Consider the following 22,519-nt stretch of genomic DNA (forward strand, 5'->3'; position numbering starts at 1 on the left):
GGGCTAGAATTAGAGCTTAAGGTTGCCTTGAATTAGAGCTTGAATGTTTGGGATTTTGCTTTTCTTTGAAAAACATGGTTCAAAATGGAGCCAGGCATATGTTTCCTGCAATTGTTATAACAAAAATTTGGAAAACTTTTTCATAATCTCTCATATCGTAAAATAAGGTTAAAATTAAGAAATTTGTTGCAATAAGAAACATGTAAAAACCTAGATACATATAGACATGTAAACTCAAAATAAAAATAGAATGTGATAAAAGTACCATAGAGACAGGGGTCGAAAAATGAACAAATTAATTCCCGTACATCAGATCAATGACCAAATTGATTTTTCTATTAAATATTTCACCCACTTCTATTATTAAAAATTGGTTACTGCATGTCAGCATGAGATACACATGACATACTATGTATCTCTGTTTAGTTATTTTGTCAACCACGTAAATTTTTTTAAAAAAAAATTTGTGAATATCGAACATAAAAATATTTATTAAAAAAAAGCTTTTACCTCTTTTTCTATTCTTTTCTCTCAAGTGAAAGTATTTTTTTTCATGCTATTTTCAACGCGAGAAAATTGTAGTCAAGTTCGTTGACAATAATGCTCTATAGGAAACATTTAGGAACCCTAATTCCAAGCTTTTAGGAACAACATTTTTGGACACAAATCAAAATAGATTCATTTTAATCCCCTTTTTTTAGGTCCCTTAAACTACGTTGCCGACACTCAAATTCTTGACGTTTTGCCCTTTGTTTGATTTGAGTTTCAATGAGGCCACTACGTCAATAATTGAGCACATGATATTACCAAGTTTTCAAGCAGCAGTTGAAAATTATTTATAATAGAAATGTCAAATTTTAGTTTTGGTCCCTATACTATATTTAAAATTTAAATTTTAGTCCATGTACTTTAATTTAATATAACTTGATTCTCTAATTTTATAATATTATTTGTTAGTTTAAATAGCTCGGTTAAAATAATGATGTGGAGTTCTTTTTAAAAATAGTTCATCATGTTGATATGAAATTTTTCTTTGTTAGAGGATTTAAAAAAATTACATATTTGGACTGGTCAATGATATTATATAAATAAAGAGGTAAAATAATATTAAATTAAAATATAATAACTAAATTCTAAATTTAAAATAGCATAAGGACCAAAACAGGAATTTGGCCTACCAACTGAGTACATTCATGATTCAACAGCGACAGTCCACGTTGCTTTGAACCCAAGCATGTCCTTATGCGACGATATAACATTGATAGAAAATGGTTTTAGCCTTTTAGCCTTATAAGATAAAGGGTTTCTTTCGACTAATAAAATATTTTATAATTAATTTTATGCGCTATTAATATATAATAATATAATACATTATCACTAAATAAAGTAAAAGATAATAGAAGTTTTATAAATAAATATTAAAATTTAAACTCTAATCTTAAACTTTAAACTCGAGAGTTATTAATATTTATTTATAATAGTTATAATTAATTAATGTTTAAATAAAGTTATTAACATTTATTTATAAGGTCTTTTATATTTTTTATGTAATGATAATGGATTATGTTATTATTCAAATATTATTTCTATATATAAAACAAAAGCCTGACCTATATATCACATTGAGATTTTATAAAAATAATTATTTTATTCACGAACCAATAAATTAAAATAATTTCACATATGAACCTACGATATTGACATTTTTTATTAATTTAGTATACTCTAAAAATATATGGTACCATCTCTATAAAAAGCCAAATTTATGTTACTAAGAGGAAAGGTTATTATTAATACAAGCCAAAAGACATCATTGTTTTATGTGACAAATGAACCTAATTCTTTGTACGACACTGAATTTCATGTCTAATCTAAGATTGTAGGTTTATTATTACATTTTGAAGCAAAATTTTAATAATAAATTTGACACATTGCTTGGATTTCACAAACTGCAAAAATAGTTAGACACATCTACTAATTCATGGGAAAACACCATTTAAAGAAACTAATGTCACCCTCAACTTGATTTTGTTCATTGTTTTAAGCTAATCTCAATGATGTTAGGATATTGGGTTAATTTCACTAAATGTCCATAAATATGAGCTAAATTTTAAATCAGATTGAAATAAAACGTGGAATCAATTCTTCAAATTAAAGTATCGTCTTGAATTGTGTTAATTCGAAAAAAATAAGCATTTCGCTTAAGAAATTCTAATTTAATCTATCGTATGTTTTGTTAATGTCTAATTTTAGACGTCCAAAGATGCCCTTTCAGAAATGAAATTGTCTTGTAATTGTCTCTTTCCAATGAATACATTCTGAAAAAGAGAAATTAGATCTTTTAAGATTGGTTTTAACTTGTTCTCTAAGATTTGAGTAAGAATCTTATACATGGTAGAGCAAAGACTAATAGACGTAAAATTATTAGCCATTTACGAATAATCTTTCTTTGGTACGGGGACAATAAAGGTTCTGTTCACATCCTTAACCATTTTCTTTTTATCTAAGAACTCTCATGTAACATTATCAACATCTGTTTTAATTAGATCCCAATATTCTTAAAAAATTAAAGCTGGAAATCCATCCGGTCTTGGGGACTTTAAGGCCTTCATTTGAAAGCTTAAGCGTGATCATGGGTTGGATTGGAGTTGAGTTGAGCTTAAATATAATATTAATGCATTTTATGCTTGTCGAGATCTAGTCCGACTTAATATATAAGCTTAAACTTTTGCCTGAACTCACCCATATTTGTAAATGGCTAATCCAAGTTCACTTGTATTAATTTTTAAAAAAATATTTATATTATTTTTAATTTAATATTTAATAATTTAATTTTTAATTTATCAAAATATTATATATAAGCAACTTACATTTTTTAAAATATGTTTACATATTAGTGTTATATATCACTATATATTTAATTTTTGTTTTATAAATTACATAATATAATATATTACAAACTTAGAAAATGGGTTGCACCAAGTTAGGCTCTGACATTGAATGCTTGAGCCCGAGTTTGACCCATATTTTAAACGAGCTTTATTTTTATTGCCCAATTCCTTTTTTTTGGCCTAATATTTTTTCCAAACTCTCTTAAACTTCGAGTAGGCCTTTGGGCTTGGGGGTATAACCCGTCCCTTTAATGGCAAAGCTAGAGTTTTTTTGGAGAGACCGAATTTGAATTATAAATTTTCGAGAGAGCTAAAAATATAATTTTTTTCATTGTATTAATGTAAAATTTTGCAATTTTCAAATGATTAAACAATATTTTTTTTGTTTTTAAAGAGAGTATAATTGAATTTTAAAATTTAATAAGGGCTAAAATACAATTTTACTATTAAATTAACTTTAAACTTTGAAAATACTCAAGGAACTAAAAAATAAAATTTTCAATTTTGGGTCCAGGGATCTAGCCTACCACTCTAGCTTCACCCCTCGTTCTTAAATAGCTCTATAATGGCACCCAATGATAGTAATTCTCCTTCCCTTAATTTATAACTTGACTTTGTATAATAAAAATGATATTTAATGCCAAACCTAACGACTAGTTTAACAGAATGACTTGATTGGAACAATATTTTAATTAGCTTAAGAATTTAATTAAATTGTTTTTAAAATTTAAGGACGAATTTTCAATTTGATCATACTTCAGGGATGTTCGATGAAATTAACCCTAAGATATATAAGAAAAAAAAGTTATATATATACGTATAGTATATATTGTTGCTTTAATCATCAAAGCTAAGGCTACATTTTCGATCTCGTGCTGTGTAGGCTACATGGTCCTCTGAATCTCGTGCGGTAACTTAATCAAGTGATGCTGAAACGTGGGCTACGTGCAATTTGCACAACTCTCTCCTCCCACCATATTAAATTCACAGTTATACGAGACTAAAGAACCTCTTGGATATTATTAAATCATTCTTGACCATACATATCAACATTAAAATAAAATGTTATAAGTGATAATGACATCATGGTATTGTTGGTTAAAATCGAGATTTTCAATTCTTAAGTATTTGAGTCCGGGTTTTATTATGTAGAATTGTAACAGGTGGGTCACTTATATGTTTTGTTTAGATTTTCTGTTATTCTTTAATGTTTTTGCTTTGTATCGATATAATTTTTTGTTGTAATTGCTCGAAACATATAACTTTAACGGTTGTGATCCGATTGTCCTATCTATTTGATACACATGTGGAGGAATTTTTTCACTCCACAAATAGGGGTTGAAATTTTGCCACATGTTCTATCTATTTATTTTTGAAAATTTTTAAATATAACTTCAGGAGATATAACAAAATCTTAACTCTTGCTTAAGAAACTAAACAGTGTACTAAATAATTATCCTATAACTAAACTACTTTAGTTAACAAAATATAATTAATATACAAAATTAAAGGCATAATGATTTATTTAGTTTTTCAACTTTATAAAAAAGTTTTTCTAAGGCACAATAATTATATACAATTTATTCTTATGGAGGTTTTAGAATTAAATTGGTGGTTAAATTAGTCGATCATTAATTTTGTATTCGATCGATTTAAAGTAAATAAATTATTAAAAATTTAAAACTAATAATTATTTAAAAATTATAAAATTTGTTCACCCGCTCTAGTTTAATCGGTTTTTTAACATGGTTCAATTGACACGTATTGGTTTGCAAGTCAATTGATTTTTACCGCTCACTGGACCAATATCCTATTGATTTCTGATCCAACTGGTTTGACTGACTGGTTCGGTCCAAACAACGTCGTTGTTAACCTATTTTCCGTTGTTATGTAAGTAGAAAGGTTTAATGCATAAATTGGTTCTTGAATTTGACATTTTTTCTAATGTGGTATTTTTTGTGTTATTTTTTGGTCTAATGTAGTACATGTATTTAACAAAAGTTATACATTATGGTATCCGAAGATAATGATGTTAACTTTTTAGTGTTTAATTCGGGCTTTAGAGTTGATTTAATGAAATTCATTATTAGCTAATAATATTTGTAATTAACTTACATCAAATTAACCCTAAAACCCAAATTATATCACATCCAACATACTGTATTTGATAAATTAAACACAAAATTAAACAAATTCATAATTAGCACTAAAATTATTATATTTACAAAATCATGAAAATTCAAATATAATAATATTAACAATTAACTTTCATCAAATCAACCCTAAAACACGAATTAAATACTAAAGAATTATTATAATCACTTTTGGTACTAAAATATATAAATATAAGATTAGATTAAAAAAAAACTAATATAATTACCGCATTAAAAAGAAATGTGGAACTCGGGTACTAAAATCTTAATGAATTAATTAAGGTCAACGGAGAAAATCAACTCAAATCTCAATCTTAAAATTTTCCAACATATGATCATCACAATTTAAGAAATAATAATAATCGTAAAACATAAGTTAATTAAGTTTAATAAATTTAATGTTATTACGTGGATGTACGGTCAACTAAGGCAAAGTTGTGGCTTTCATTTTGTATTACTTTTTGGATCTGAAGAAAAAAGGTTTATTAATTATTCTAGGTCAAAATCTATTTATTAGTCCTCTATTTTAGTAAAATTTTGAGATTTAGTATTTATATTTGAAAAATTCAAAATTAAATCCTTCTATATTTTTTTATTAAATGTTTTCCATCAATTTTGTCAGTTTGGTATGTTTATTAATATCTCACCAAATTTCAAAGGTTTAATTTTGGCTTTAGTCCTTCTACTACGCTAAAATTTAGGGCTTAATTGCATTCAGTTGTAATGTAAATTTATTATTTTAATAATATTTTATTAAATTTTCATGCGATCCTAACTATTTGACTTATTAACAATAAAGGAAGCAACAATTGATATTATCAATTTGGGCCTACTAATAACACCATAAAATAAAAGTAGAAGAATCAAATTATACTAAATTAATGGGATTAAATATCTAAATTTCAACATAATAAAGTGACTTAAACCATAATTGAACCAAATCTAAAAACTTTCTAAGTTGAAGTATATGCGAAAAGTTTGAACCATTGGACTAAGATTTTTAAATAAACAAAATAAGAGGATTTAATCTTCAATTTTTCAACTAAAGGGATTAAATCACAAACGTTTTTGAAGTATAGGGGCTAAAGACATATTTGATCCATTACTATATAAAATATTAATTTTAAGTTTGTTTTCATATCTTGAATACACAACATCATCATCAATCAAAACATTTCACATTTCACCAACGACAGCAACAAAAACAAACAAAAAATAGGCTAAAAACAACAATAACAGTAATATTATCATCACTAATATTAGCCTAGCAGCTTACTTTTTTATTTATTTATTTTTTGAAAATTTCTCGAATCTGCGAAAAATCTATTTTTTTATTATTACTATTATTTTTTTTTCTCTTCCCAGCTCGATATTATCTTCCATTTTTGCGAAGATTTACTTGCCGTGATTGAAGAATTATCATAAAATTTTTGACGAATTTTGAGAGATTTTTCCGGTAAGTTGTTAACGGAGAAAGAGAGAGTTGGCGGAGCCGGAATACGGTGTTTTGAGTTTTCATTTCATTGCTCTGTTTTTTTGTAGAAGATGATGTATTTGAAGCAGCCGAGTTCAATTATATGCAAAGGTGGATCAATGTTTAGGCAAGAATAAGGTGTTTTCTGTCATTTGCAGCTAAAAAAATCGAAATTAAGAAACGTTTTTCTGCTTTAGTGCATGTTTTTTTGTTGAATTCCCTGAGCCTGAGGCTCGGGGGGGAAGATCTGAAAGCTAGAAATTTGAAATACGAAGGAAAAAACAAAAAGAAAAGGAAGCTTATCATGGAATCTTCCGTAGCAGAATACTATAATAATGTTAACAATAATGGAGGCTCCTCTTCGCAATCTCAAACTTCTACCTGTATGCAGAAATTCAGACTCTACGAAACTCAATCGGTAAATTTTTTTCTTTGATTTATATGTCTTTTCATTTTATTAATTTTGTTTTTGGTTCGCTTTGATCCCTTTTTATGATCTGTTTAATTTTATTTGTTAATAACTTGAGATTTAATTTTAGTTAAAATAGCATTGATTTAAGTTTGAAACGTTAAATTAAGTGGTTGAATTTTATTTTTGATTAATTTGCATTGTAAATGTTTTGTGTCTCAGAATTTTTATATGATTGGAAGGAATAAGAGTAGAATTTATTGGAGAGTATTAAAGATTGATCGGCTTGATCCTTTTGAGCTAAATATTCGTGAAGATTCTACCACGTATACAGAGTTTGAATGCTCTGAGTTGTTGAGGAGAATACATGAAGGAAATAAATCTACCGGTGGATTGAAATTTGTTACTGCTTGTTATGGCATTGTTGGTATGGATGTTGAAATTTGTAATATGACTTTAGGGACTGTTAATGTTATGTAAATTCTTATCCAATACTGTTTTTTTGGTGATGTTTTAGGGTTTATTAAATTCCTGGGGCCTTACTATATGCTGCTTATTACAAAACGAAGACGCATTGGAGCAATTTTCGGACACAATGTATATGCAGTTTCGAAAAGTGAGATGATTCCCCTCCCAAATTCATCTGTTAACCCAAGCATTGCGGACTTTAGGAAAGAGAACAGGTCTTCTTCTATTCTGTTAAAGAACTTTGTCTACTGCTAGAGAGTCATTGTTTTGCAGAAAGATGTTCTATTCTATTATGTTCTGTTGTGTGAAAAGTAGAAAATTGTCTGTATGTGATAGAGTCTCCTTTGTGTTTGTTTTTAACCCAAGTGCTTTTATTCTGCTTTGCATTTTACACATATGGTTTGTAATTTGATATTTTTTGTTTCGTTTGTGTTTAGGTACAAGAAGCTCCTAAGCTCAGTGGATCTTACAAAGGACTTCTTCTTCAGCTATTCATACAATGTTATGTGTAGTCTTCAAAAGAACTTGTATAATAATGAACCAGGTGAGGTTCTTTATGAGACCATGTTTGTTTGGAATGAGTTCCTGACCCGAGGAATCCGCAATCACCTCAAGAATACTCTATGGACAGTTGCCTTGGTGTATGGCTTCTTTAAGCAGGTTAAGGATGGATGCTTGGCTAATTTTTTTTATTTATTTTTGCTGTGCTCAATGGATGGATAGTTATAATTTCTTTCTAAGCTTCATAGTTTGACATTAGGGTCTGTGAATGTAGGCATCCTTTTCTGTATCTGGAAGGAGTTTCAAACTTATGCTCATTGCAAGACGATCCCGTCACTATGCAGGTACCAGGTAAGAAAGTTGTCCAACATTGGCGGTAAAAAGCTTAGTTTATTGTTCTTGAACTTCCTGTGAAATGGAATCAAGCTTACGTTAAGGGCTTAAACTCTTTGTCATCACACGCATCTGATTTTGCATTTAGGTATTTGAAACGAGGAGTAAATGAAAAAGGCAGTGTAGCTAATGATGTTGAGACAGAGCAAATTGTCTTTGAGGATGTATCTGACGGGTTTCCCACCCAAATAACTTCCATAGTCCAGAACCGAGGCTCAATCCCACTCTTTTGGTCTCAAGAAACCTCACGATTGAATCTAAAACCAGATATCATACGTATGTGTTTGTAATGTATGAGAGTACTCTAGGTGTTGCTGCAACCGTTTTTTTTATGTTCAGAAAAAAGGAAAGCCTTATCCTTTTTTATTTTTTCCAGTGTCTAAGAAGGACCAAAGTTATGAAGCAACCAGACTTCATTTTGAAAATCTTGTCGAGAGATATGGCAACCCTATAATTATTTTGAATTTGATTAAGGTACGAAGATTATTCTGCTTATGCTTTCATCATTCTCTTTATAATTATTCCATCTTTTTATTACTTCTGAACCTGCTATATCCCATAAAGATATTACATGTGGTAGAAAATTTTCATATAGTACCATTTCTATGGTGTCAAAGAGGGTAGCGGACTTGGGTACTTAGCTTCAGTATATGACTTATTTGATAATCGGATTCTGAGCACAATTGCTTTTGTGTGATGAACAGACGCAAGAGAAGAAGCCTCGAGAATCAATTCTCCGTCAAGAGTTTGCAAATGCTATTGATTTTATTAATAAAGATTTGTCAGAAGAGAACCGTTTGAGATTCCTTCACTGGGATCTACACAAACATTCTCGGAGGTATACGTTCTAAGCTTGTTATTTTTTATCCTAACTGACATATATTTTCCTTTCTCCCTATTCTATCATTCCTCTTTGCTAGAGTTTGATTCCTAACCAACAGAAAAACTCCATTTTTTCCCTTCCAGCAAATCGACAAATGTTTTGCTACTTTTGGGTAAAGTGGCCAATTATGCATTAACGCTAACAGGTTTCTTTTATTGTCGGGTGACATCAGCCTTGAGACCTGAGGAGTGTATGACATGGCCTTCCTCTGAGTAAGTTTATCATATTTCATTAACTTTAAGTTTCATGTGTGAAATGTTTGCAAAGATGTTTGCAGTTAGCTTTTCTATAATGAGCCCCCTTTCTCTCTCAGTTCTCTTTTGTAACCCTTTCATAAATCAGGTTTTCAAATTTGCAATGTACTAGATTCTTGCATTAGATAAATACTTGACTTTTTATTTAATTATGGTGGGATACTAGGAATTTATAATGCCATATAAAATATTGAACAATGATCATTTCTGCTGTGCTATCTGCTATGAGTTGAAAATGGCATTTTGGTTCTGAAATTTTGGTGCAGGAATATTGATGATGGTGACATGTTGCCCCTGAAATGTTCCAATGATACTGAGGATATTTACAGATCAGGGAGAAATTATTCTGGAGAAACTAATGTTGCTAATGGAAATCATTCTGTCAAGCCTCCCACATTCCAAAGAGGAGTGCTTAGGACCAATTGTATAGATTGCTTGGATCGTACGAATGTTGCACAGTATGCATATGGATTGGCTGCTCTTGGAAGCCAGCTTCATGCTTTAGGGATTAAAGATTCCCCAAAAATAGACCTCAATGATCCTTTGGCAGATGAATTAATGAGTCTCTATGAGAGAATGGGCGACACACTTGCGCATCAATATGGTGGCTCTGCAGCTCACAATAAGGTAATCCAACTTTTCTGATCTTACTTGTAACCATATTTGTTTTGCAAAGCTTGAATAGAATTCGCTTCTCTAAATTCTGTCTCTTTTAGTTGTTGTTTTTTCCTTGAAGCTGCCAATGCAAAATATATGGTTAATATTAAGTAGCAGTGAATTTGGAAATTTATGTTATTTATGTCTACAGTTAGGTTTTTCTCTAAAGTTTGGTCAAAAACCATATTGTTGACAATTTTTGATAGAAATATGTTTCCCTTTTTGAAAAGGTTAATGCTCCCGAACTTTTGGAATGTTGATCTATCTTAAATGCATTCTATGCTTCATGCTTTTTCTCTTTTTGATTTGAGAGCGAGAATTTTGCTTGTCAGTAGTCATTATCTGAGTTAACATAATTTGAACAAGAAATAAAAAGAATCAAATAACCTTTTTGAGTATTTTTACGTGATTGTGATATTTGTAGTTTGAGAAGTTATGGTCAATGGATTAGAAGGGCAACATAGTAACTGAATTGTTACTTAAGACACGCATTCTTATACTAGTGTTGTGTTGCCTGTCAAAATTTAGTACTAAATGCAATCTTCAGTTGTTAACTTTCTGTTCCTTCATATATTTTATATCTATGCAGATATTTTCTCAGAGAAGGGGTCAATGGAGAGCAGCAACGCAGTCCCAAGAATTTTTTAGGACACTTCAACGTTATTATAGCAATGCATACATAGATGCGGAGAAACAAAATGCAATTAATATGTAGGTTTCAGTTTTTATTTGTATTACTCTTTTGGGTGAAAATTGATGGCTGCCTCTCTACCAGTTTGAAGTATATAAAAATTTGGTCTTTTGGGGGGTAATAAAAGGCTGGCCTTATCTCCTTTGGAGTTAGTTTTACCTTTCTTTTAGAAGCTTCTTGATTTCATTTATTAAATGTCCTTGATTCTTTTTAATATTTCTCTATGCAGATTCCTCGGGCATTTCCAGCCTCAGCCTGGTAAACCTGCACTTTGGGAGCTGGGTTCCTACCAGCATTATAGGGGAAGAAATGGGGAAACAATTATGGACCAAGATGGAAGGTAACTTTATCTTGATCAACATCTCTTTACGGAATCTTAGCAGAATTGATTTGTTAGACGTGCTGTCGTGTTTAATTGGTTTTACATGGCTACTAATAAATATCATTGAAGTTTTAATTTATCAAAACAATAGTCTTGGTAGCACTGGGATGGGTTGATGCTGCTGCGTCCACTGCATGCATTCTGTCACTTGTGTTTTCAATCCAAAACATAAGTCTATCACTGGTGTTCACAGTTTGACTTTCACTCTCTTAATATGACATAATGGGATAATAGGTTGTAACTTGTATGTGGATATGATGCTTTTCATTAACATTTTATTTTCGTCCACTGGCTTTTGATTTAATAGTTAGTCATCTGGTTATTTTGCTTACAATTTTATCTTGTCGATTGAGAGGAAAATCTCACAGCTGCTTGTCTCTTCACTTCGTAACGCTTGATTTTCAGGTCACTTTTCAAAAGATCCTTCTCTGATGGAAACATTCTTTGGCAAAGTGAGTCACCTATGATGGCCAAAAACGGCAAGCAAGAGAAATCATTGAATTCAACTTTGCCTGGCCTTTCAGAGTCATCACCTGAGATATCAACTTGTGAAAGTGATATAACATATTCAAGGTCCTTTGCTTTCCATTCTCATTATTACTTGTCCTAAGCTAGGGCTATCGTGTTGTCCGATGAGATGGAATTTGCATCTTCATTTGCATGGATCATATAATGTCTATAATCTGCATGTTTAGCCAAACCATTGTTTTGTATCAACAGTATCATATTTAATTTTTGTTTATACATTGCTTCGTGAATCAGCCGGTGGAATCACATGTTTCATAGTTTACCAAATTAATGGATTTTCCGCAGCATATTATAGTAGTCTCAGTAAGTCTTATAATTGATAAGGCTATTTTCCAATTTTTTGTGTAGGTATACTCCCTCAATGCCTCGAAGGCAGCTCTTCGGGGACATGCAAAGAGACCGCTGTCTTGAAACCGGTCAAATTTTCTTCTCTGAATGTGGGGATGGCTTCAATTACTCTAACTTTGTCGACCTGGACTGTATTTCATCATCCGGAAATTCTTGCGAGGATGAACCATTTGATAGGTACTTCCTTTTCTGTAGTTCATGGATGTTTTTAAAGCTCAAACTTTAAAACTTCATGACACATAATATAATATATTTTAAATTTCTATTGTTTGTATAAATTTTATCTAAATGGTACCTCTGTAACAAATGCTTGTTGCCTGTACTGTCGTTTAAACTTTAAATGAGCCGCTAACCCAAAAATGGATGTTATTTATGTTTTTCTTTAGAATGGATTCAATCAAACTTTTTCTTCCCAATACCTCAGCATAGTAGTCATTATCAAAACGAGTTATAATGTAATAGTCCATAATTAGCATGCATGCAATTTTAGGCTCAGTCTTCTCGATTTATTATAATTACTATAAAATAAAATCTTGGAATAAATGCTGCATACGAATTGTGTGAGCAAAATATGGTTCAGTCATTTTCTTGAATATCTGCAGGTCATCAGTTCTTACAAGCTCTTCGATCGCTGGTCTTTCGTTGGAGAATGTTGTAAATGGTGTAATGGGGGAAGCAACTCCATCCAGTAGCGAATGTGGATCAAGTATGAAGGTCAGTATTCTTACTGTTGGTAGAAAGTTCTCGATTTCTGTTTACCATTTGTAACATAGATGATTACTAACTAGAAATCACTCAACAGTCAAAAAGAAACGAAAAACACGTCAAGACATTGAATTTTATTGGAAAATAGTTTACTCAAGACATGTATCTCTTTGAAAACTAGAAAGTCGAGCTCTGAGTTTATTCTATGCAAAATATAAATGGCTAACCCTTCGTACATATTATGCAGGGAAGGCAGCAAACCGGAACTGAGCTATCTTTCGGTAATTCACAACAGTCCAACGTTCTTGAGGAATTCTCAGATAGTTTTGTGCAGTGGGTGAACTCCGGAGAGATGCTTTGTTATTAAACTTTTGGTTTCATTCTCCTCAAGTCGGTTGTCAACGACTCCACGGATTCAAGCTGCTGCACCGTTACAAACTATCCAAGGAAACCAATAACAAAAACCGAGAAGCGGAAGCAGTTGTACCGGTACTCTCTTTATGTAAAGATTATCCTGAACGAGTAAATAGTCAACAGTTTAAAAAAAGAAAAAAAAATTCTTTTTGGAGTTCATTTATTTATTTGTAATTCCTTTGGTTAAAAATGAACGTAATAGGGCATCAATGTTTGTAAATATATATTTTTTTATGAACCATCTGTGTTTGGAATGAGCTCCAACTTTCTAGGATTTCATGTCATTGATTATATATTTGGTTTCAAGTTTTATCCATAGGCAGACATGAAACTGACATTGTAGTTAAAAGAAACTAGTGTATTTGGATGAAAGATCATTTATAGGACCAATATTTGCATTTTGCCTCCAGGCTTCAGTCAAAGTTTTAGAGACTCAATTTGGGTCATTTTAGGTCATTACCACTTACTTGTTCAAGTTTCAGCTTGGGAGTTGAATCGGTTATTTTCAAAATTTTTATGATAAACTTGGAATCAATCGGATTTTTCACAGGCATAAAAACAATTAATGTATTTGGCAGTTTTCGAAAAGAAAATAGAAAAATATTTGATGCATTGTAGGTATATAAATTTTATGCATCAAAATAACATCACAGTAGAATAACAGAGTCGAGGGTGGGATACTTTTTAGTGACAACTCTGGCTTGCTGGTTCGACGTGGTATTGTGAGCTGAAAAAAGTATTAAGAGTGGTATCATGTTTATATATATATATATAACACATATATAATAGCAACGTATTTCTATCACACACATGCGCAAACTGCATGTAAATAAAACTACTCAAATAAAGTTTATTATTTGCTTTCTTAAAAACTCAAATTCAAAATAAATTTTGTATATAAACAACTTTTAATCTCCAGATGAAATATGAGAATCGATTGTGACGGGGTTTTGTTTTAGCACTCATAAGACAAGAAAAAGTCTCGTAACAAACAAAAATTCGAAAGAGTCTGGAAAGGGGCGTTCCGAGAATCGAACTCGGGACCTCTCGCACCCAAAGCGAGAATCTTACCACTAGACCAAACGCCCACTTTGATTACATTGTGATTCTAATTTTAAGACCATATCATAGTTTGAGAGCTACCTGCTGACACCCAACTATTTATTTTATTTGGCAAGACAATTTAATAATTTTAAAATGTTTTGGTAAAAAAATTTGCAAAGGCACCCTTTTTTAGCCAGATTCACAAGTCTAGTTAATATCATCAATGTATCTAACTATAAATTTATTATATATATAGTTGGAAAAACCGAATCCAACTATTATCATCATCTAAGACCAAAAACAAAGATATGGGAGTAAGTATGCCAGCGTCATTAAAACATAGGGAGATACCTTCAAAAATTGTCCTAATCCTATATGCTATAAGAATGAGGAAAATTCGGGTGATATGCTCTAACCGAATTCTACGAGCAGCAGTTTTCTTCAGCCTGGGTTAATCAAATAAAACGAAGATGGCAGTAGGGAGGCACGGTTTACCTTGTTTACTACAAAGTGAGGAGCTGTGGATCAAGGCGTTGGAAGAGGGGAGATAATGAGAGGATATGAGAGAGAGGGAGAAAGAGGCTCCAAGCTTTGGGTCTTATGTATAGCAGACCCTTAGCTTCGGTCTTGAGGTGTCATATGCTGGGTTTTCATAGGAAGGTCAGAGGTAAGTGAGTAAATGATCTATTATTATAGGTCTAAGTAAGATGATAAAATTTGCTTTTAGTTACCTCAAATGGGATATGGTGGTTGGATTCTGGCTTAGCAGTTAATAAGTGGGGCCTCTCGAGTGTTGAGTTGAAAGATATCTTCGAAGGATTTGTTTAGACTACTTGTAAGTTCACTACTCGATCCCCAAGGACTAAGATGTAACAAACGTAAACCTTAAACCCTATATCTTAAACTTGCAATGTCTTCGTTAGATGATGGTTTATGTTATTCCAAGGTTGCTGTTCTTATTTTGACCTTCTGGTAGCCTGTTATTTTGGAATTCTTTGTTCTCAAATTTTCAATCTTGGAGAAACAAATCTTTCCAGTCAAAAACCCTGTTTTCATGGGGTTTTCCTGCTTAAATTTCTCTAAAAAAACAGTGCCATATAGACAGATGCATACATACATCATTAAACGTTTTTAAGTACTAACATGGATTGGTTCAGTTGATAGAGTACTTACAAGTACTTTGATAAACATCAATAATTTCATTTAACAAATGATCTATGAGTATCACTTTTAACCGTTTACCCTTACTCACTTTTAAAAAAAAGGTTCATTTTATTTTTATTAATGGGGATCAAAATTAAATATTTAATTTGGATATAAAGGACCTGATGCCGCAAAAACTTGGTTGAACAAGAAAATAGACTTTGCTTAACATTGAAAAGTTTTCAATTGAATTGGAGAATTTAAGGTGGTAGGATAGGAAAATTCTTTTAGCCTTCTAGAATAGTATGAATGATGTACGTCTGTTTGAACATGTTGGTCCTTATCCATCTCCTTTTAATATACATATATATATATATATATGATAGTTTTGGATAATGTCTTCTTCCCCCCTACATCTTATTACACTTCAAACATCTGTTTTGAATTGGAAGAAATGGCTGAGCGTTTCGATGAGACCCTCACTTCCCACAGGAACGAGATTTTGCCCTTTCTTTTAAGGTAATTTGAATTACATCTTTCAAACCCAAAAGATTGCTCTTAAAATTCGCATTAAAAGTTGTAATTCTTTTGGTTTTTATTGTAGGATTGAGGGCAAAGGAAAAGGAATACTGCAACACCATCAAATTGCTCTCCTCATTGAAGATAATAGAAAGAAGCTTGCTGATGGGGCATTTTATGAAATTTTGAGGGCTATTCAGGTAATAATAATAATAATAATAATAATAATAATAATAATAATAATAAGGTCAAATTCTGCTTTTGGTCTCTCAAGTTTCAAAAATGCTCAAATTTGGTATTTAGTGCTTATTATTTACCCTCTAAAATGTATAAAGTTATTAGTTAGTAATAGTAATAGTAATAGTAAAATTGTACTTTGTTCCCGAAAATGATAAGTTTTTATTTACTCCTTACAAATTATAAAGATATTAGCTAATACAATGGTAAAATTGCATTTTAAATCATATTGAAATATATAACATAATTCCGCCTAAAAAAATTTACTCAATATTAGAGGCAACGTAACAATTTTTTTTTTTTGGAGATGCCGAAATTGAATTAGAAATTCTGTAAGAGTCTAAGTACAATTTTACCATTGTGATAGCTTATAACTTTAGAATTAGAAGGACTAGATCATAATTTATCATTTTGGGAGAGCAAAAATGTAATTTTATCATGTATTAACTTATAAATTTACAAATTTTAAAAGGACTAAAGCACAATTTTTTTCATTTTTAAGGGGCAGAATCAGTGCCTCCCCTTGGTAAAATTAAAGCATAAGGACTAAATCCTAAATTTTAGTATGGTAAAGGGACCAAAACCATAATTTTCATTTTGTTGATTTTGGTCATATTTGTGTTATAGGAAGCAACAGTGTCACCTCCATGGGTTGCATTAGCTATTAGGCCAAGGCCTGGGGTTTGGAAATACATTAAAGTGAATGTCCACACTCTTGTTGTTGAGGACCTCACTGTTTCTAAATATCTTCATTTCAAAGAACAGCTTGTTGATGGAAGGTAACTTGTTTTATTTTAATCTTGCTTTCTTACCATTAACCTTTGTCTTAATTTCTTTTGTTTTGCAGTGCAAATGGTAACTTTGTTTTGGAATTGGATTTTGAGCCCTTCAATGCCTCTTTCCCTCGCCCGACTCTTTCCAACTCAATCGGTAACGGCGCTGAGTTCCTCAACCGTCACCTTTCAGCAACATTGTTCCACGATGACAACGAGAACATGCACCCTTTGCTCGAATTCCTCAAACTCCATTGCCTACCGAGACTCCGAATGCCGGATCTGAACATGATGTTGTTGAATGATAAAATCCAAAACTTGAATGCACTCCGACATGTTTTGAGAAAGGCCGAGGAGTATCTTGACACGTTGCCTTCCGAGATACTGTATGCCGAATTCAAACATGAGTTTCGGGAAATTGGTTTGGAGCCAGGTTGGGGTGATACAGCCGAGCATGTGCTTGAGATGATCCGAATCCTTTCGGACCTTCTCGAGGCACCTAACCCTTACAACCTAGAGAAGTTCCTTGGGAGAGTGCCTATGGTATTCAATGTTGTCATACTTTCCCCACATGGATACTTTGCTCAAGACAATGTTTTGGGATACCCCGACACCGGTGGCCAAGTCGTTTACATCTTGGATCAAGTTCGAGCCTTGGAGAACGAGATGATCCACCGTATCAAACAACAAGGACTCGACATTACACCTCGTATCCTTATCGTACGTGTTATTGATTACTAGTGTTGTTTATGAACTTTTTTAACCATGCTTTGTTTTATCAGATCACTAGGCTTCTCCCCGATGCTGTCGGAACAACGTGCAGTGAACGAGTTGAGAAAGTACATGGAACAGAGTATTCGGATATTCTTCGAGTACCCTTTAGAACAGAAAACGGAATCGTACGTCAATGGATCTCTAGATTCGAAGTTTGGCCCTACTTAGAAACTTACACTGAGGTGAACCATATACATACCGTTGATTTCACTTTGTCTCCTTCGGATATTTTTCTTACATGTCATTACATTATGTTTGCTTTAAGGATGTTGCTAATGAAATCACGAAAGAGTTGCGAGGCAAACCTGATTTAATCATCGGAAACTATAGTGATGGTAACATCGTTGCCTCATTGCTGGCGCATAAGTTGGGAGTTACACAGGTTCGTGATAAACGATCTTTTGTCGGTTCACCTTTGGTCGTATTTCAGATTGATTGACTCATTTTTTTAATCTCCTATATAGTGTACGATCGCCCACGCTTTGGAGAAGACGAAGTATCCGAATTCGGATTTATACTGGAAGGAGCTTGAGGATAAATACCATTTCTCTTGCCAATTTACAGCTGATCTCATTGCAATGAACCATACTGATTTCATCATCACAAGTACTTTCCAAGAAATTGCAGGAAGGTATACATACATACTTGTATATATATATGATGTATTTATGCACGTATATATATACGATGTGCTTCGTAAGTACTCGATTTGATATGTTTTTCAATATATGTGTATGATTTCAGCAAGGACAGTGTTGGACAATATGAGAGTCACGCGGCTTTCACTCTTCCTGGTCTTTACCGAGTCGTACACGGCATCGATGTGTTTGATCCCAAATTCAACATCGTCTCCCCTGGCGCTGACATGAGCACATTCTTCCCTTACACCAACGAGAAGCAGCGGTTGAAACATTTCCATCCTGAAATTGAAGACCTTCTTTACGGTAAAGTCGAGAATGAAGAATACATGTAAGTGTTCGTCATATCTTAGCAAAAACCCTAATTTGAAAACGATTTTACTTACACATCAAGCTATCATTTATCCAACAGATGTGTGCTAAACGATCGTAATAAGCCAATCCTGTTCACAATGGCAAGGCTAGACCGTGTCAAGAACTTAACTGGCCTCGTTGAGTGGTATGGGAAGAACCCGAAGTTACGCAAGCTGGTTAACCTTGTCGTCGTAGCCGGCGACCGGAGAAAAGAATCAAAGGATTTGGAAGAGAAAGCTGAAATGAAGAAGATGTTTGAACTCATAGAAAAATACAAATTAAACGGTCAATTTCGATGGATATCGTCCCAAATGAACCGTATTCGGAACGGTGAACTTTACCGTTACGTTTGCGACACAAAAGGCGCCTTCGTACAACCAGCATTGTACGAAGCCTTTGGATTGACAGTCGTTGAGGCAATGACTTGTGGTTTGCCTACATTCGCCACATGCAATGGAGGACCTGCCGAGATTATCGTCCATGGGAAATCCGGGTTCAACATTGATCCATACCAGGGCGACAAAGCCGCCGAGATCATCGTAGGTTTCTTCGAGAAATGTAAGAAAGACCCATCTCATTGGAATGAAATCTCCAATGGTGGATTGAAACGTATCCAAGAGAAGTAAGCTCTTTTTTGTTGTTACTTGTTACCTACGTTAACTATATAGTCTTTGCGGTAATTCTTTTTCCTTTTTTTTTTTTATTTACATTTTTGAAAATTTAGATACACATGGAAGATTTACTCCGAGAGATTATTGACCCTGACCGGAGTTTATAGCTTTTGGAAGCACGTTTCCAAGCTTGACCGCCGCAAGAGCCGTCGTTATCTGGAGATGTTTTACGCACTAAATTACCGGAAGCTGGTATTTCTCACGTCCATTTCTCCCTTTTTTTTTTCAAGAGTCAAATTCTAGTTTTAGTCCTTGTACTATACTTAATTTTAAAATTTAATCATTATACTTTTAATTTCACATAATTTAATATTATTATTTAGTCTTAAATCACTAACACTTCGAAAAGATTCTGTTAGTAAGCTGATGTGGCTTTTTCTAAAAGAGAAAATTTAAATTTGAAAATAGATTTTTAATGCCATTTAAAAGGCTAAAATTATGGTTATAAAAAATACTTATTTTGCGCTAATTTGTCATTAAAAAAAAAATTAGCCGACTGAAGGAATTCTTTTAATAGTTTTAGTGATTTCAACTAAGATATAATATTAATAGGGTAAACTACGTGGACATTTTTCTTTTTCAGTCACTCAATCATGAAAAGTTATAAAATGGTCACTAAATTATTTAATTTTATCTTTTTTAGTCACCCAACTGGCTTGGATTTTGGGGTGTTTCCATCTTTACATTAGCCTGCTAGTGGTAAAAAGAAAGACAAAATTGAATAGTTGAATGACCGTTTTATAACTTTTTATAGTTGGATGATCATTTTATAATTTTTCATAGTTGAGTGACCGAAAAAGGAAAAAAAAATCCTAATTATGTGACCTTTATTGTAGTTTACCCAGATTAATAATAGGAGAAGAATCAAATTATGGCAAATAAAACTGACGTGGAATTAAAAAAATTCAAAATCTGAATTTTTTTATATAATTTAAGGGTTGAAATTATGGTTATTAAAATTCAAAATCACATTAGCTGACTAACAAAATTTCTTCATGGTGTTAGTCATTTGGACTAAATCATAACAACAATAATAATGGTAGGATCAAATTGTGCTAATTTAAAGTATATAAAACTAAATCTCCAAATTAAATATAGTATAAGGACGAAAATTATAATTTAACTTATCATTTTATATGGTTCCTATATGAAAAGCTATTGTTAATGTTGTTTTTTTTTTAATTTATTTCAGGTTGAATCAGTTCCTCTAACAGGTGAGGAGTGAAATATTAAATGAGAAGTCATTGTCTGAGAATAATAATAAAAATATTGCTGTTTTTGGAATTTCTATTTGGCTTTTAATATTATTTAAATACACATAGCAATTCTTTTGCCTCCAATCAAATAATTTTTATATATGATTTTAGATTCTATATTAAAATGTATAATTTTATAGATCATTAGTGAATTAATGCTGTCATATTTTATAAAATAATGTAAACATAATATTAATGTAATTTTCTGGATAAACTCCCTAGTTGATCATTTAGCTTTTACAACGCTTTCATTTTGGTCACTCAAAATGAAATCCTTGCAATTTCATCACTCAACTTTAAGGGGTGCTTTCATTTTAGTCACCCAACCGTTAAATCTCTAACGGCGGTTGATTGCACACGTCATATCATGTTTACACTTTCATTTTGGTCATAAAAAAAAACCTATTTTAAGTGTTGATTAGAGTAAAAAAACATTTAAGATTAAAGTGAAAAAGTCGTAGAAACTGCTTTAAAAAATTGACAAATTGTACTTGTTTACCCCATTGCTAAAAGTTCTATTTTTTTAACATTAAAATTTTAAATTTTAAAACATTAAAATCAATTAAATAAATTATTGAAAGAATTTTATCTCTTGATAGTGTCAATCGATTTGTTACTATAATATTGAAATTAATTAATTTAATCTTCTTTTAAATTTTGAAATTTTAAAATTTTACTTTATTTTACCAAATTAAAATTAACTAAAATAACTCATATTTAATAATTGCCTATGAAAAGTATTTAGACTAATTTTTCAAACCTAGGCCAGCTTAGCCCAAAAAATGAGTTTACCTTTTTTCCTAAGCCTGACCCAATTTAAGAAAGGTAAACCCGGCCTACCCATATTTAATTTTTTAGATTAATTTTTATTTAAAAATATTTTTTAAAAGCCATAATACAATAAATGCGCTAAAAAAGGCTAAATTAAAAAGTTTAAAAGTATTTATATTAAAAAATTACCATAAATAAAATAAATATTTTATTATATTAAAACATAAATAAATATAATAAATGTTTTATTGTATTAAATATAATTTTATATTTCATATTTTGGGTTGGGTTATTTAGTTGGGTAAGTTTTTTTTTTTTTAAATTTTGGGTAATGAGTTTAATTGTTATTAGGCTAGTGATTTAATATAAATATATATAATTATTATTTAACATATATAATTAATATAATTATTTTTTATTACATAATATATTCAATTCGGGCTTGGGCCAAGAAATATGACCCAAGGCCCGATCCATATAGAAAGCAAACATTAATTTTTACTCAACTCCATTTTTTGAATCTCATATTGTTTTCAAACCTTCACATTTTTCGACTGAACCTTCAAATTTAAACGAATGACCCGACTCATAAGCAGATGTAACAGTATAAACATTGTGTTTTCACTAATTATTTTCAATCTTATCCACTGATCTAGGTTCTGTTCATTGAAATTGAAAAACAACATAACGTGATCATATCAAATTAGACAAACCATAAATAATACTTAATTGATTTTTTTCAAATCTTAAAATTAATTAATTGAGTGGGAAAAAACAAGGAGTACTAAATCATGCGTTTAATAGTGACAAAATCCCATTAATTTGATTATCAATCGCATATACATTCCAATTAATCTTATCTATTGACCTACATTATCATTGGCTCCCATTCCAATAAGGAATTGATAATATTATTGTTCTCAGTGAATATTTTATCTCATGTAATTAGTTCAGATTTAACGTGTCGTGACCAGTTGTCCAATAAAATCGATTCACAAAGTTAGAGGTGTCTCGATTGGTGGACCTATAAAACTTAATGAGGAAGTGTTAGTACAAAGAATGAGAATAATTATGTAGTCAATTGGGCGTGTAGGGGGACAATATCTTCAATTGTTGGGGAATTGGTCTGTGAGTCGACCTCCTCAACATAATTCTTGAAGACTTAACTTTTCAAGGTTTGTGACTTCT

At 31.5% G+C, this 22,519-nt stretch overlaps 2 protein-coding genes, 1 long non-coding RNA gene and 1 other non-coding gene across 5 annotated transcripts; 2 read left to right on the forward strand and 2 right to left on the reverse strand.

The window, feature by feature from the left end:
* Positions 1-6,196: 6,196 nt before the first annotated feature.
* LOC108459249 (phosphoinositide phosphatase SAC3-like) lies at positions 6,197-13,552 on the forward strand. 2 transcript variants are annotated; one of them, XM_017758603.2, is made up of 17 exons: positions 6,197-6,500; positions 6,587-6,936; positions 7,150-7,354; positions 7,445-7,610; positions 7,833-8,055; positions 8,171-8,247; positions 8,378-8,565; positions 8,666-8,763; positions 8,994-9,127; positions 9,256-9,384; positions 9,693-10,053; positions 10,673-10,794; positions 11,004-11,114; positions 11,562-11,729; positions 12,033-12,209; positions 12,635-12,746; positions 12,985-13,552. In XM_017758603.2, exons 2-17 carry the CDS (start codon positions 6,823-6,825, stop codon positions 13,102-13,104), a joined length of 2,505 nt encoding a protein of 834 aa, XP_017614092.1. In that variant the 5' UTR covers positions 6,197-6,500; positions 6,587-6,822; the 3' UTR covers positions 13,105-13,552. The 2 variants fall into 2 exon arrangements, with proteins under 2 accessions (XP_017614092.1, XP_017614098.1); XM_017758609.2 differs by having other exon boundaries at positions 6,590-6,936.
* A 110-nt stretch (positions 13,553-13,662) lies between these two features.
* LOC128295344 (uncharacterized) lies at positions 13,663-14,937 on the reverse strand. Its single transcript, XR_008285711.1, has 2 exons — positions 14,691-14,937; positions 13,663-13,878 (listed from the first exon to the last, which is right to left on the reverse strand). It is a non-coding gene; the product is annotated as an uncharacterized LOC128295344 (long non-coding RNA).
* TRNAP-UGG (transfer RNA proline (anticodon UGG)) lies at positions 14,168-14,239 on the reverse strand. The gene has a single exon. It is a non-coding gene; the product is annotated as a tRNA-Pro (tRNA).
* An 804-nt stretch (positions 14,938-15,741) lies between the features above and the next one.
* Positions 15,742-20,774, forward strand: LOC108481007 (sucrose synthase). The gene is made up of 11 exons (XM_017784171.2): positions 15,742-15,857; positions 15,943-16,057; positions 16,722-16,873; positions 16,942-17,587; positions 17,650-17,823; positions 17,907-18,023; positions 18,106-18,272; positions 18,386-18,610; positions 18,692-19,255; positions 19,358-19,496; positions 20,497-20,774. Exons 1-11 carry the CDS (start codon positions 15,793-15,795, stop codon positions 20,527-20,529), a joined length of 2,397 nt encoding a protein of 798 aa, XP_017639660.1. The 5' UTR covers positions 15,742-15,792; the 3' UTR covers positions 20,530-20,774.
* Positions 20,775-22,519: the final 1,745 nt, after the last annotated feature.

This window comes from Gossypium arboreum, chromosome 7, assembly GCF_025698485.1.
Source record: "Gossypium arboreum isolate Shixiya-1 chromosome 7, ASM2569848v2, whole genome shotgun sequence".
NCBI lineage: Eukaryota > Viridiplantae > Streptophyta > Magnoliopsida > Malvales > Malvaceae > Gossypium > Gossypium arboreum.

Coding starts and splice junctions, on each gene's coding strand:
- LOC108459249 (XM_017758603.2), top strand. CDS start 6,823: ATGGAATCTTCCGTAGCAGAATACTATAATAATGTTAACAATAATGGA. Junction 8,056..8,170: donor TGTATGGCTTCTTTAAGCAG/GTTAAGGATGGA, acceptor CTGTGAATGTAG/GCATCCTTTTCTGTATCTGG. Junction 11,115..11,561: donor ATTATGGACCAAGATGGAAG/GTAACTTTATCT, acceptor CTTGATTTTCAG/GTCACTTTTCAAAAGATCCT.
- LOC108481007 (XM_017784171.2), top strand. CDS start 15,793: ATGGCTGAGCGTTTCGATGAGACCCTCACTTCCCACAGGAACGAGATT. Junction 18,024..18,105: donor ATAAGTTGGGAGTTACACAG/GTTCGTGATAAA, acceptor TCTCCTATATAG/TGTACGATCGCCCACGCTTT. Junction 19,497..20,496: donor CACTAAATTACCGGAAGCTG/GTATTTCTCACG, acceptor AATTTATTTCAG/GTTGAATCAGTTCCTCTAAC.